Source organism: Artibeus jamaicensis, unplaced genomic scaffold (genome assembly GCF_021234435.1).
Source record: "Artibeus jamaicensis isolate MK-2021 breed Jamaican fruit bat unplaced genomic scaffold, CSHL_Jam_final contig_497, whole genome shotgun sequence".
In the NCBI taxonomy this organism is placed as follows: domain Eukaryota; kingdom Metazoa; phylum Chordata; class Mammalia; order Chiroptera; family Phyllostomidae; genus Artibeus; species Artibeus jamaicensis.
In genome coordinates, this window is record NW_026521863.1 from 141,215 (window position 1) to 153,927 (window position 12,713).

The 12,713-nt window shown below is 52.3% G+C and overlaps 1 protein-coding gene across 1 annotated transcript; it reads left to right on the forward strand.

The window, feature by feature from the left end:
* The first annotated feature begins 71 nt into the window (after positions 1-71).
* PDCD2 (programmed cell death 2) lies at positions 72-7,369 on the forward strand. The gene is made up of 6 exons (XM_037126157.2): positions 72-544; positions 934-1,176; positions 1,492-1,623; positions 4,702-4,805; positions 5,830-5,943; positions 6,725-7,369. The coding sequence occupies exons 1-6, from the start codon at positions 280-282 to the stop codon at positions 6,914-6,916; spliced, it is 1,050 nt and encodes a 349-aa protein (XP_036982052.1). The 5' UTR covers positions 72-279; the 3' UTR covers positions 6,917-7,369.
* The last annotated feature ends 5,344 nt before the right edge of the window (positions 7,370-12,713 follow it).

The following is a 12,713-nucleotide window of genomic DNA, read 5'->3' on the forward strand; positions in this document are numbered from 1 at the left end:
CTACTAACCCTCCCCTTGCGTCCGGAAGCTTTCGCTCCGTCGCAGCAGGAACCGCGCCACAGAGCGCGGCCCAGAGCGGGAGGAGTGTGCCCGTGAGCCCCGAAGCCCTCCGAGCCGGCGGCCGGCCACCCACCCCACGACTGTAACCGCCCACGGCGGGCCGCGCCCCGCCCAGTCACGAGACCAGCAGGCTGTCCAATCGCTTCCGGTCCTCACGCGCCGGAGCCGACTTCCGACTTCCGGCCGGCGGGGCAGCGTCCGGACGGCGCTTCGCGTGTCATGGCGGCGGAGCTGGGCTTCGTGGAGGCGGCGCCGGCGTGGAGGCTGCGCAGCGAGCAGTTCCCCAGCAAGGTGGGCGGGCGGCCGGCGTGGCTGGGCGAGGCCGGGCTGCCCGGGCCCGCGGAGCTGGCGTGCGCGCGCTGCGGCCGCCCGCTGGCCTTCCTGCTGCAGCTGTACGCACCCTTGCCCGGCCGCACTGACGCCTTTCACCGCGGCCTGTTCCTCTTCTGCTGCCGCGCGCCGCCTTGCTGCGCGGGCCTGCGCGGTGAGCGCGGGGGCGGGGCGCGCCCCGGGAGGCGGGCGGGGGCGGCTTCCCTGGCGTCTGCGTCCCTGCCCCCGCGCGTCCTCGCCCCGAAAAGCCGGTGCTCATGCTGCGTGTGTTACTTTTCAGAATGCTGGGTTCCAGTAGCTCTTCCGCGACTTTACGATCTGTTATTCTCCTTATTAACGTAATTTGAGCAAGCTTCAGAGACGAAGACTTTCTTGTTCTTTTCCACTTTTGTTTTGTTTTCTCTCCTTTCAGAAAATAAGCTCCCGGAAAGCAAAACTGCCTTCTGTTTGTAAGAGACGAGTGTCTTGTCTGTCCTGAGTGGAATGAGTATTCATATATTTGAATTGACATATTGTTTATTTAAAATATTATGTTTTCCTCAGTTTTTAGGAATCAGCTACCCCGAGAAAATGACTTTTACTCACATGAGCCACCTGCTGAGGAACCCCCGCCAGAGACCGGAGAACCCATACGCCTCCAGCTCACGTCCGGGCCACGGCTCTGCAGGGTGTGCGGCTGCTTGGGCCCCAAGACCTGCTCCGGATGCCACCGCGCGCACTACTGTGGCAGGGACCACCAGACACTGGACTGGAGAGCCGGGCACAGGCAGGCCTGTGGACAGGCAGGTGAGCCCCCTTGCGGATGCCTGGATTTTAGCTTGGTTTCATGCCATCTCTCCACCTAGACCACTTATCTCGTGTAGAAAAGTTAAAATTAGAAAAGCTCTAATCCTTTTCCCAAGCTTGGTAGCAATACCTGTGTGATAGAAGAGCCGGGAGGTCTTGGACCCAGTTTCATCCTGTAACCTGAACTGCTGGCGCCCAGGGCATCACTTACTAGGGGAAACCGTTACTACGTGAAATGTACTGTAGAAGTAGAACAGTCAACCGTCTTCAAAACCCAATCATCTCTAATAGCGCTGGTTACCTTTTGTCTTTCAGATAATTCGGACAATACAGTTCCAGACCACAACTTCCTTTTTCCTGAATTTGAAATCGTCATAGAAACAGAAGATGAGATTACACCTGAAGTTTTGGAGAGGGAAGATGAGTCGGAAGTTGCAGGGACCATGGGTAAGTTTGAGAACTTGATGTACTAGGCGACTAAACATGATGCTGGGAACAGGGTTCAGTGTGTCAAGAAGAGGTACTAAGAGGAAAAGTCAGCTCATTTTAGAGGCTGCAATATAGAATTCTCAGATATCGCCTCATTTGACAAGCACCTCCCTGTGCCTCCCACCTTGGCGCAAGTCGGGCGTTCTGGTTTCATGAAAACATGAGTGAGTGTCCTGCTGGTCGCTGGGTAGGACTGCACGGGATGCTGGAAAATCAGTGAGGTCATTCGGGTCCCAGGTCCACTCCTCAGGTTGAACTGCTGGAGGCAGGGTGCTTCCGAACTGAGTTTCTTTCTTAATTTTTTAAAAAATACTATATTATTTTTTTTAGGGGAGGGAGGGGAGAAAGAGAGGGAGAGGAACATTGATGTGCTTCTCCCACACCCCAACCAGGGACTTGGCCCACAGCCCAGCCGTGAGTCCTCACGGGAATTAAACCAGCAACCTTTCAGTTCACAGGCTGGCGCTCAGTCCAGTGAGCCACACCGGCCAGGACCGAAGTGGGTTTCTCTTTCATCGGGCCAGTTTTAGACACATGACTTGGTCCGTTCTCTAGAGCTGATCACACTCGAGTGCCTCTGCTGATCACACACCCAAGAGACTGATTGCCAGCATTTACTTCTTCCCTGTGCACCAAGGACTTTCCTTCAGGGTCCCATGAAGATCACAATAAATTACCAGCTGCACCCCATGTGTGTGCCCATGTAACTGACCTCAGTTGTTTGGTTTCACAGCTGGAGTTTGAGCTCATGTCTCATTGACCATAGAACTCGTGCTCTTAGAACTGCTACAAGGTTAGATTTCAGAGTAGAGCGTCAAATTACAGGTCTGTAGTTCATATTAAAGACATCAGAAATATGCTCCAATAATTGTCATAAAAACTGACTCCCGCTAGGGACAGCAGTGGTACAGGGACCCGGGTCCCAGGAGCTGAGAGCGCAGAGGAAGGAGCTGGCAGGTCCCCAGTGAGGGTGACGGGTGAGTGCGTGGACTGGCTGAGGCGGGAAATGTGAGAAGACTGGAAGAAAGAGTCCAGATGGCCGAGGGGCAGCAGCAATAAGAAGGACTCACAGTTGCTGAGGGTCCTTCATGGGCTGGGCCCAGCCATCCTGAGCCCAGGACTTGGGTCTGTTGTTTATTTTTTTACTTTTAAGTTGTATTTGACTGTTTATGCTTACAGTTATCCCAGTTTTCCCCCTTAGTCACCCTCCCACACCTCAGGCCCCACACCATTGACCATGGGTCATGCGTGTAACTTCTTTCATTATTTTTTTCAAATAAGTTTTCGATTTTCTGCTCTCTTTCTTTTTCTCCTGGTACACCTGTGATGCGAGTGTTGGAAAACTTGAAGTTGTCTCACAGGCTGCGTACACTATCCTTTTTTTTTTCTTTTTCTTGTTCTGATGGGTTGTTTTTTGATTCCTTATGTTCCAAGTCATTGATTTGATTCTTGCCTTCATCCACTCTACTGTTGTTTCTCTGTAAATTGTTCTTTATTTCAATTTAGTGTGTCCTTCATTTCTGACTGGGTCTCTCTCATGCTGCTGAGGTCTTCACTAAGGTCCTTGAGCATCCTTGTAACCAGTGTTTTGAACACTCCATCTGATAGATTGCTTATCCCCATTTCATTTAGCTCTTTTTCTGGAATTGTGATCTGTTCTTTCATTTGGGCCGTGTTTCTTTGTCTCCTTGTTTTGGCAGCCTCCCTGTGTTCGTTTTTTACGTATTCGGTACAGCTGCTTTGACTGTGTCTTGATAGTGTGGCCTAACGCAGTAGGTGTCCTCTATGGTCCAGTGGCACAGCCTCCCCATCACCCAAGCTGGGTCCTTGAGGTACGGGCTGAGTACACCCTCCTGTTGTACTTGAGCCTTGATTTCTGTTGGCAAGTCCAGAGTCATCCGCCGCCTGTGTTCTGTCCAGGGTAACAGCAAAAGCTACAAAGTGATCTGCAGGTGGCTGCTACTTGTGCTGGGCTTGCAGGTGCCCAAATGAGGCCACGCTGTGAACCAAGGCCACTGCTCCCAGTGCTGGGCCTGGGGTAACTGAAGGGGAAGAGTGGGGTGCACTGACGCCAGATGCCGCTTGTTTGAGAGAATTTAGGAAAATCTGAAGCAGGGGCCAAGACAAGCCATTCACATGGAAAAGCCACTGGAAACAGCTTGGGTGGGCCTGAAACTTGGGTGGTGCCCACAGTGTGAGCCGGGTTGATGGAGTCTCATCTCTAGCCCCTGCCTGCTGGCCCTGTGGCTCCGTGGGGGAGGGCTCAGAAAAGGAACGGCAGCCTCTGACAGCACCTCTGTCCCCACGGGGCAGCTCAGTTCCACCCTGTGTGTCCCTGATACCTTTCCATCTGCTTCCCCAGCCCTGGAGCTCGGAGGGCGTGAGTCCGAGGAAGTCCGTGTGTAGGTTCTTTCAGGGAAACTGCTTGGGACTCCAGAGGTTTCTGTCTTCCACAGCCTCAATCTTTGCTGATTTTTGCAGCCAGAAGTTAGGGAGAGACCTCTCTTCCCGGCACTAGAACCCTTGGCTGGGGGCCTGCTGTGGGGCCGGGATCCCCTGCTCCCGAGATATCCTCCTGATTTTTATTCCCACACACAGGTGTGGGACCAGCCCGTTCCACGTCTGCGACCCTCCTACCAGTCACAGCGCGGTTTCTTCTCTAATTCTGTAGCTGTAGGCCTTCCATTAGCCCAGTTCCTGACAGTTCTGAACAGAGGTTTTCGGTAGTTCAGCTGCGATTGAGATGTGGTTGCGCAAGGAGGCAAGCCATGTTTACCTCTGCCACCATCTCAACTGGACTGAGGTCTGCTTTTAGACCTGAAGCTTTACTGAAGAGCAGTGCTCACTAGGAGCCTGCACAGTAGTAACTCACGGTTCACGGAGACCTGGGATTCAGCTGGTCTCGCAGCAGCGACAGGAAGAAGTCCCACCTGTCTGGCTCAGCGCTTGCCTGGTGGTTTGACACTCGGCGTGTTTGGGCTGTCATGGTGTGGGGTGCTGTCTGTTGGCCTGACAGTCATGCTGGGGGTTTTTCAGCTGAAGCACCAGAGGAAGAATTGGATTCCTTGGCAAAACACGAATCCATGGAAGATAAGATTTTCCAGAAGTTTAAAACTAAAATAGCCCTGGAACCAGAACAGGTAAAGTGGAGCATATTGCTCACCCTTGGCCCTTGTGTTCTTGGGAGGGGTTCTGTCTGGCAGGGTCCCCAGACCGGTCCCGTCACCACAGCCTCTGGCGTGGAAGGCATATGTCTGCTGGGCTGCTCTTGTCCTGGGCGCTGAATGAGTGGCCATCAGGCCGTGTGCCACGCAGGGTTGGTTTTCTGAGGACAGTGTCGGGTGGGGCGTTGAGGGCGACACGTGGTTTAGGCACTGAAAACAGAAGGGAAAGATATTCTTCCCAGTTTCCTATCAGGCCCTTTGGCTTGTGAAACCAGCACGAGACGTGAACACTGAGACACTGGCTTTGTGGGCAGAGTCCCGGATCCGGGTGTTGCATTGTGACCTGCTGCTGAGGTCACAGCAACAGTGAGAGGAACCAGGGTGGCTGTGGGTTCAGGGAGATGCTCAGCACGGTTCCCTCGCTCATCTCTGTTGTTCCCCTTCCCGCCCTCCCTGGGAACAGCAGTCATGGCAGGAAACTTGGCCAGATTCCCATAAGCTGGTCCCTGGGTCCAGTCAACACACGGGAGTCTGGGAAGAGTGGCTCTGGGTTGGAGATGCTGATAAGGTGGTCTGGAGCACTGTGAGCTCGTAGCAGAATTCAGGCCTCACTCGGGCCATTGTATGAGGTCGTATAATGTTTGCCTAAACACCTTTCATGTGATACTGGTCCCTTTGACAGTGTTGGCCTGAGTTCTGTGTATCTGTGTGAGCACAGACTGCATTTGGATTCAGAACCTGTTAATGGGCACAGACAGAATAGTTGTAGGTTGAGATTCAAACCCTGTCATCAGCCAAGAAATGTACTTTCTCTGCCCTGCATGACATAAGCTGAAATGCTGGCTTTGGTGAGGTGGAGGAGGCATTCGCTTTGACAAGGGGCTGGGTGGGGCAGGGAAGAGCACCCTGCCTTTCAGAGGAGTGTCCACCAAAAGTGGGAGCAAATGGGGTGTCTCAGGTGAGATGTGGGAGGTTGGAACACGACCCTAATTGGTTTCAGGTTCTCAGATACGGCAGGGGGATCGCCCCCATCTGGATCTCCGGTGACAGTATCCCCCGAGAAGAGGATATCCCTGATTGCCCCTGTGGTGCCAAGAGAATATTTGAATTCCAGGTATGACCTTCAGCAGGGGCTGTTTTACTCTGTAGACACTGCTGTACGGTTTTAACATTGCAGAACTTGTCCAAAGTCACCTGTGCATGGGATCTGTATGCTGTTATGGAAGTTGTCTTGCTGTGAAACTCAGTAGTTTCCTGCCCCCCTCAGGGCTTAAAATTGGTCTTTTACTGTTTTATCTGGTAATTATTTCCATCCCTAAATGATAGTGTTTCTGATATTTGTCAGGGTACTGGTTTTCAGACACACCGACTGCCTTCCACAGTAGTGAGGGTCCCTTCCCAGCCCTTTGACCCCACCCACCTCCCAGTGCACGCTCAGAGCTATTTTTAACGCCTCTCGTTAGCTTTGTCAGGGTCTGTCTGGTTCTGTGCTTTGGGAGAGGAGTGTTTTAGAACTTCTCTATTTAGTCTTGATTGTGGAGTCAGTAAGAAAACAAATGGATGTGAGCATCAATGTTTTGTCTACAGAAATTGTTAGCATCACAGTCATTCTGGGGTTGGGTGGAAATCTTTAACTGTGGATTCACTGACCTTACAGAGTATACAGGTAATTTGTGTTCCTTGGGGTGAAAAGGGGAAATCAAGCGCCGACGGGTTCTTAGTCCCGAAGCCCGTGGTGCGAGGAGAGGGCCAGCTTGTGCACAGAATTTCACATCGCCGGCAGCCCCTCGCCGTTCCCCAGTTTGCCGTGTGCCTGGGAATCGACAGCCCAAGGCCCTGCAGTGGCCGGGAGGCCGGGAAGCCAGTGGCGCTGCTGACAGTGTCGTCCCTCGCAGGTCATGCCTCAGCTGCTCAACCACCTCAAGGCCGACAGGCTGGGCAGGAGCGTGGACTGGGGCGTCCTGGCCGTCTTCACCTGTGCGGAGAGCTGCAGCCTGGGCGCGGGCTACACGGAGGAGTTTGTGTGGAGGCAAGACGTGACAGCAGCACCGGGAAACCACGTTGCCCAGCCTTCAGAATGCACGTGACCTCTCGACCTCTCAGACCCTGCACGTCTACTTCCTTAGGACCGCGTCCCAAGGGCATGTCGTGAGACAGACGAAAAGATGTTCTAGGGATTGTTGACTGTGTCTCAACATTAGTGACATGAAAACGTCCAGTGACGGGGCGACCTGAAGTTTTGGTGGGTCAGCCCAGGGGGTGCCGTGCGGTTTCGCTGATGCAGACCTGTGTGCACAGCACATGAGGCGCAGGTCACACGGGCACCTCGAACTGAGGTGCTGGTACAGATGGCGTTCCTGGTAGGGCTTTTAGAAAATGTTTAAGAAAATGCTTGTGTGTGTGTGTGCGTGTGCGCGCACGCGCATGGAAGTAAATCTGGAAAGGTGCACACTAGGTGTGAAGGTTACCAGAATGGTGTACTATGTGAAATGAAGTGTTTACTTGTATTTTTCTTCAATAAAAGTGGGTTATATGCCTAATTAAGTCAAAACATCACTCAGATAATTTTCCCCTAGAATTTCGAATAAAAGAGAAAAGTACTTGAGTCCAGAAGTACTCAAGAAGGCATGTCTGATGACCAGGCGGTCGTCACAGGCTCTGGTGCACATGGAAGCCCAGAACTCGAGGAGACACTTGGGCCCCCTGGGCTGCGGAGCATAGTGGGTGGGATGCCCCGTGTTCTCAGGCGGCAGCAGAGCTGGCAGACGGGGACCGGGTCTGTGATCAGACCGCCCGACTGGAGAGAAGCCCACACACGAGACCAGCAGGCAGGGCACTAGTCGGCCCTGCACGTCCCCCACCACTGTGCCGGGGAAGGAACCAGGTGCAGATGACCAGGTACGGATGGGGGCACTGCCATCGAAGTGGCCCCGGGGCAGCCCCCGGGTGGTCCCATCGAGCTCAGGAGGCCGCCTTTCAGGTGCATCTGTTCACACAGGCCTCTGCTGAGCCTGAGCTGTCAACCGCTGGAAGGCTCCCGCCAGCCTCTAGTGGTACAGTGATCCTGTGCCCCTTTCCCCTCTGCCCCGCGCTGCCTGCCCAGCCCTGACGCAAACCTGGAGGCACTGCCCCGGCCGGTGGTTGCACACCAATGACTGCCTCCTCTCGTGGTCACTTGAGTCTGCCCTGGGTCACGTCCTCCCACACTTGGCCCTGCTGTGCCTGAGGTGCACTGACTGCCACCAGAAACGAGTCCTCGTGGAGGCCGCACCATCTGCTACTGTTGCCATTTGGCTGTTTCCCTGTATTTATATCGGAAAGTCCACATCCTGTGAAAGTATGCGTGACTCATAGAACTGTGTACCTAAACACGGTCAGACAGCACCACACGGAAAACTAGTACGGACCTCCCACAGGGAGACTGTCGGGCACAACCCTGAAAGAGAAAGGTTTTGAGGCTGGGGGAGGGGCGCTAAATCTGCGAGTCACTCCCAAGTGGTGGTAGAGCATGGATAAAGGAGGACACACTGAAAGTTCTCATCAACTAATGACAGTCACACACATGGGTAAAGAGCTCAGTGGCTTCTGAAACACTGGATGAGTGGGGCCTCATACCCCAAGTTAAGATAATTCTTACAGTCATTACAGCATCCTGACTGCTAAGGATTTTTTCAGCAAATTCATTAAGGTCTGCCTATGTGGACAGCCCTGGCTGGTGCGGCTCAGTGGATTGAGTGCTGGCCTGCAAACTGAAGGGTCACAGGTTCAATTCCCAGTCCGAAAGTTCCTGGGTTACAGGCTGGGTCCCCAGTAGGGGGCGCTTGAGAGGCAACCACATGTCGATGTGTCTCTCTTTCTCTCCTTTCCCTTCTCTCTAAAATTAAAGCAATCTTTAAAAAAAAACCCAAAAAGATGGGGACATTCTCAAAGGCACATTGGTAGGAACCAGCCAGGCTGTGCTCTAGCTGTGTATCCCCACCATGCTGAAGGTGACAGTGAGCATGCACAGGGCATTCATAGGGTCTCCCTCTGGGGGACAGACTAGTCTGAGTCTAGACTAGACCAGAAATAAAACACACTGACCTCCAACCATGTTCAAAAGTAGCAACTGTCGCCCTGGCTGGTGTAGCTCAGTGGATTGAGTGAGGGCCTGCAAACCAAAGGATTGAGGTTCGATTCCCAGTCAGGGCAAATGCCTGGGTTGCAGGCCAGTTCCCAGTAAGGGACGCACGACAGGTAACCATACATTGGTATTTCTCTCCCTCTCCCCTTCCTTTCCCCTCTAAAAAAGATAAATAAATAAAATCTTTAAAAAAAAAGCAACTGAGCCCTGGCTGGTGTAGCTCAGTGGATTGAGCGCGGGCCTGCGAACCAGACAATCGCGGTTCGATTCCCAGTCGGGCCACATGCCTAGGTTGCAGACCAGTTCCCTACAGGCCAGTTCCCAGCAGGGGACGCACGAAAGGCAACCATACATTGATGTTTCTCTCCCTCTCTCCTTCCCTTCCCCTCTAAAGATAAATAAATAAAATATTTTTTAAAAAAAAAAGCAACTGTCAACAGATTTCCTGAAAAGGAAATAAAATTGGTCACATTTATAATAGCATGAAAAAACACTCAGGGATGAGTATAACTGGGATGAAAGATCTCTGAAAACTAAGACACCGATGAAGTGAAGAAGACACAAACATGGAAAAAAGCATTGTTTATGGATCGAAAGAATATTGTTAAAGTGTTACTACCCACCTCGACCAGTGTGCTGGGTGTCACTCTGCAAACCAAGAGGTCGCCAGTTGATTCCTGGTCAGGATGTAGGCCTGGGGTCGGTGCTCCTGCAAGAGGCAACCAATCAGTGTTTCTGTCTTGCACATGAAAGTTTCTCTCCCTCTCTTTTCCCCTCCCTTCCCCCATCTCTAAAAATAAAATCTTAAAAAAAAAAAGGTTACCACCCAAAGCCATCTATAGCTTCAGTGCCTGCCATCCCTAGCAATAGTCCAATGGCAATTTTTTACAGGAGAAAAACTCCTCAAATTTCTGTGGGTCCACAAAAGACCCTGAATAGCCAAGGCAATCCTGAGAAAGAGCGGAGCAGGGCTGTCTCACTTTGCTTTCAAGCTGTGCTCTGGATTAACTGTCATCAAAACAGCAGGCACAGGCATGAAAACAGACACTGAGTTCAATGACACGGAAGTGAAAGCCCAGAAACGAACCCAAACACACACGGTCAAGTGCATGGCAAGGGCTCCAGGGAGACTCGATGGAGAAAACAGTCTTTTCAACACACACTGCTGGGAACACTGGATATTCACATGTGAACGACTGAAACCACCTGTCTTACACCCCCCCAAACATGAACTCCCAACGGGTTACAGGCTTGCATGTACCACCCGAAACCATGTTAACTCCTAGAGGAAAAAGGGATAAAGGCTCCTTGAAGTGGGTGCTGGTGATGCATTTTCTGACATGACCCCTGAAGCATAAGCAACAAAATTAAAAAAAAAAAAAAAGTGGGACGACACAAAACTAAAAAGCTCTGTACAGAAAGAAACAAAGGCAACCTATAGAATGGGAAAACTATCTGCAAACCAAGTGTCTGATACGGGGTTAATACCCCACTACATAAAAGACTCATACAACAGAGTAGCAAACAATATTAGCACTGTTGAAAAATAATGGACTCCATCAAGATCATCCTCAAAGACACTCCAAAAACGTGTCTGACAGCTCGTGGAGGTCAGCGGGCGCTGGGCAGCCAGAGGCAGGTGGAGAGACCATTTCCTACAGATTATTAGTTCCACACAAAAGGGACACCTGGTTTTAACCCCACGTGGAGAATTCTTCCCATCACTTGCAGAGTTTTGAAATATCTATCTTTTCAAAATTCACTCCAAGACTATGTTTCCATTTTGAGGGTTTGAGGGTATTTACTTGCCCTTTAGAACATATTTTTTTTAAGCAAAGAATAAACACAACTTTTATAGAGATGCACTGTGGAGGGCCCTTTAGAAGCACTGGTTCTGGCACAGGAGACAGTCTGTTTGAAAACCAAAGCACCGGCAGTGAAGGCGCAGAGGTCCCCCCTCGACTAGCATGTCAGGGCTGCAGAGAGAAGGCGTGTGGCTGGTGACCTGTGTGTGATCGGTCACACGGCCGCCAGTCAGGCAGTGGAGGGCAGGACGCAGAAGACACGACATTTGTGCTCTCCGCATGTGTGCACATACGCACACACTTCTCTGCTCAGCCTCTCCCTCCCGCCAGTGTCAAAAACCCATTGTCCTGAGGCTGGATGCCCTGAACGCACTGACCTTGTCTCACAAAAGCTGCTGCTTCCCAAGTGAGCCCAGCCGCCCGCAGGTGGCTCTGTCCGTTGAAGGGTGAAACCCTAACTCGGTCGTCTGAGTGCTAGCAAGATCAACAACGCGTGTCGTCCGTCTGGTATGGCTGCCTCTGGGGGTCCCTCCCAGGTCTGAGAAGTTTTGGGTGGGGTTCAGAGCCGACTTTGCGACGCCTCGTCAAAGACATAGTCATTCTAAACAACTTAACTTACATGGCGGCACACGTTCCAAACAGCCGTGGCAGCCTGGGCTGTGAGCACACAGAGGGCTGCCAGCCGGTCACCTCCGTCTGCAGCGAGGTGCCTGCAGGGACTGCGAGCCATCGTTCGGTTACCCGAAAGGGTGACTTCCTGTCAGCACAGTCTCACAGTTAAAAATTCAGCCAGCGTGGTGTGCATGTTTATTTCCTTTTTCTAATTGTTTGTTTAACGGGTTTCACAAGTGTACTGGCCTGGGATGGCATAAAAATTAGAAAAGAGAAGCAGGTCTTTTGTGAGGTCTGACAGGTGCTGATCCACAGGACCATCTGCAAGGTGGGCTGTGTCGCAAGCCCCTCACCCCCTGGTGCTCCCCTGCCCCCCAGGACACCATGGGCTTTCAAAACTGCGGGCGCTGTCCTCCCCAACACTGCCCTCCTGCCCGCACGTGCATCCAGCCCAGCCTGAGGACCCTTGGTTGCAAATGACACAACTCCAGTCACTTAAGCAGCAAGGGACTGACAGACACAAGAGGAGCTGGCTCAGACTCCACAGGCTGACCCTGGAGCACACTCCCTCTGCACCCTGCACCCTTCCTTTCTCTGGTCAGACTCACCTACTGACTCGGCCTCCTCCACACGGCTGCCCAGCCAGCTGAACACAAGACAGACAGCTCCCTCAGCTTCCGGAGGAAATCGCCCCAGTAGGGGTCTCCTTGTTCTCAGTTGGACCAATTATGAGGCCTCTGCTGTCCACCTTCCTCCCTTCCCCTTGGTAAAGTCAGAAGTGAAACCCCGGTGTCTCTCCTGATCTTTAGGACCCCAACTTCCCTTCACCTGCAGGAAAAGAAGTTGCCCCTCGGGAGGTCCGGCGCACCCACTACTTCACTGCCGGAGGGAGAGGTGCGCCCGTTCCCTGCAGGGTCTTTTTAAATTGAGCTTCCTGGGTGGCACTGGTTAATAAAATCACACAAGTGTGCAATTCTACACATCGTCTGTATGTTCAATTGTGTGTTCACCACCCTAAGCCGCGTCTCCTTCCGTCGCCATTCACCCCCCTTCACCTCCCCCCACACTGTAGTCTGTGTCTGAGAGTTTGTCCCCTTAATCCCGTTACCTCTTCACCCAGGCCCTGACCTTCCCCTCTGACATCTGTCAGTCTCGGCTCCAGTCCCTGCAGGTTGGAGGGCCCCTTCCTCCAACAGCCTGTGAGTGGCTCCCTACGCATCTCCTATAATAAACTGAGATTTTAAAACAGCAACTATATCAAAAATATATGTGAGATACTACCTCATGCAACTTAGTTACCTCTAGACATGGCAAGACATTTAGAAACACTGTAACTGCTCCTCA

Excerpts from the sequence above, each read along its gene's own strand:
- PDCD2 (XM_037126157.2), top strand. The coding sequence starts at position 280 with ATGGCGGCGGAGCTGGGCTTCGTGGAGGCGGCGCCGGCGTGGAGGCTG. Across the intron at positions 545-933 it reads TTGCTGCGCGGGCCTGCGCG|TTTTTAGGAATCAGCTACCC; the intron begins GTGAGCGCGGGG and ends TGTTTTCCTCAG. Across the intron at positions 1,177-1,491 it reads GCAGGCCTGTGGACAGGCAG|ATAATTCGGACAATACAGTT; the intron begins GTGAGCCCCCTT and ends TTTGTCTTTCAG.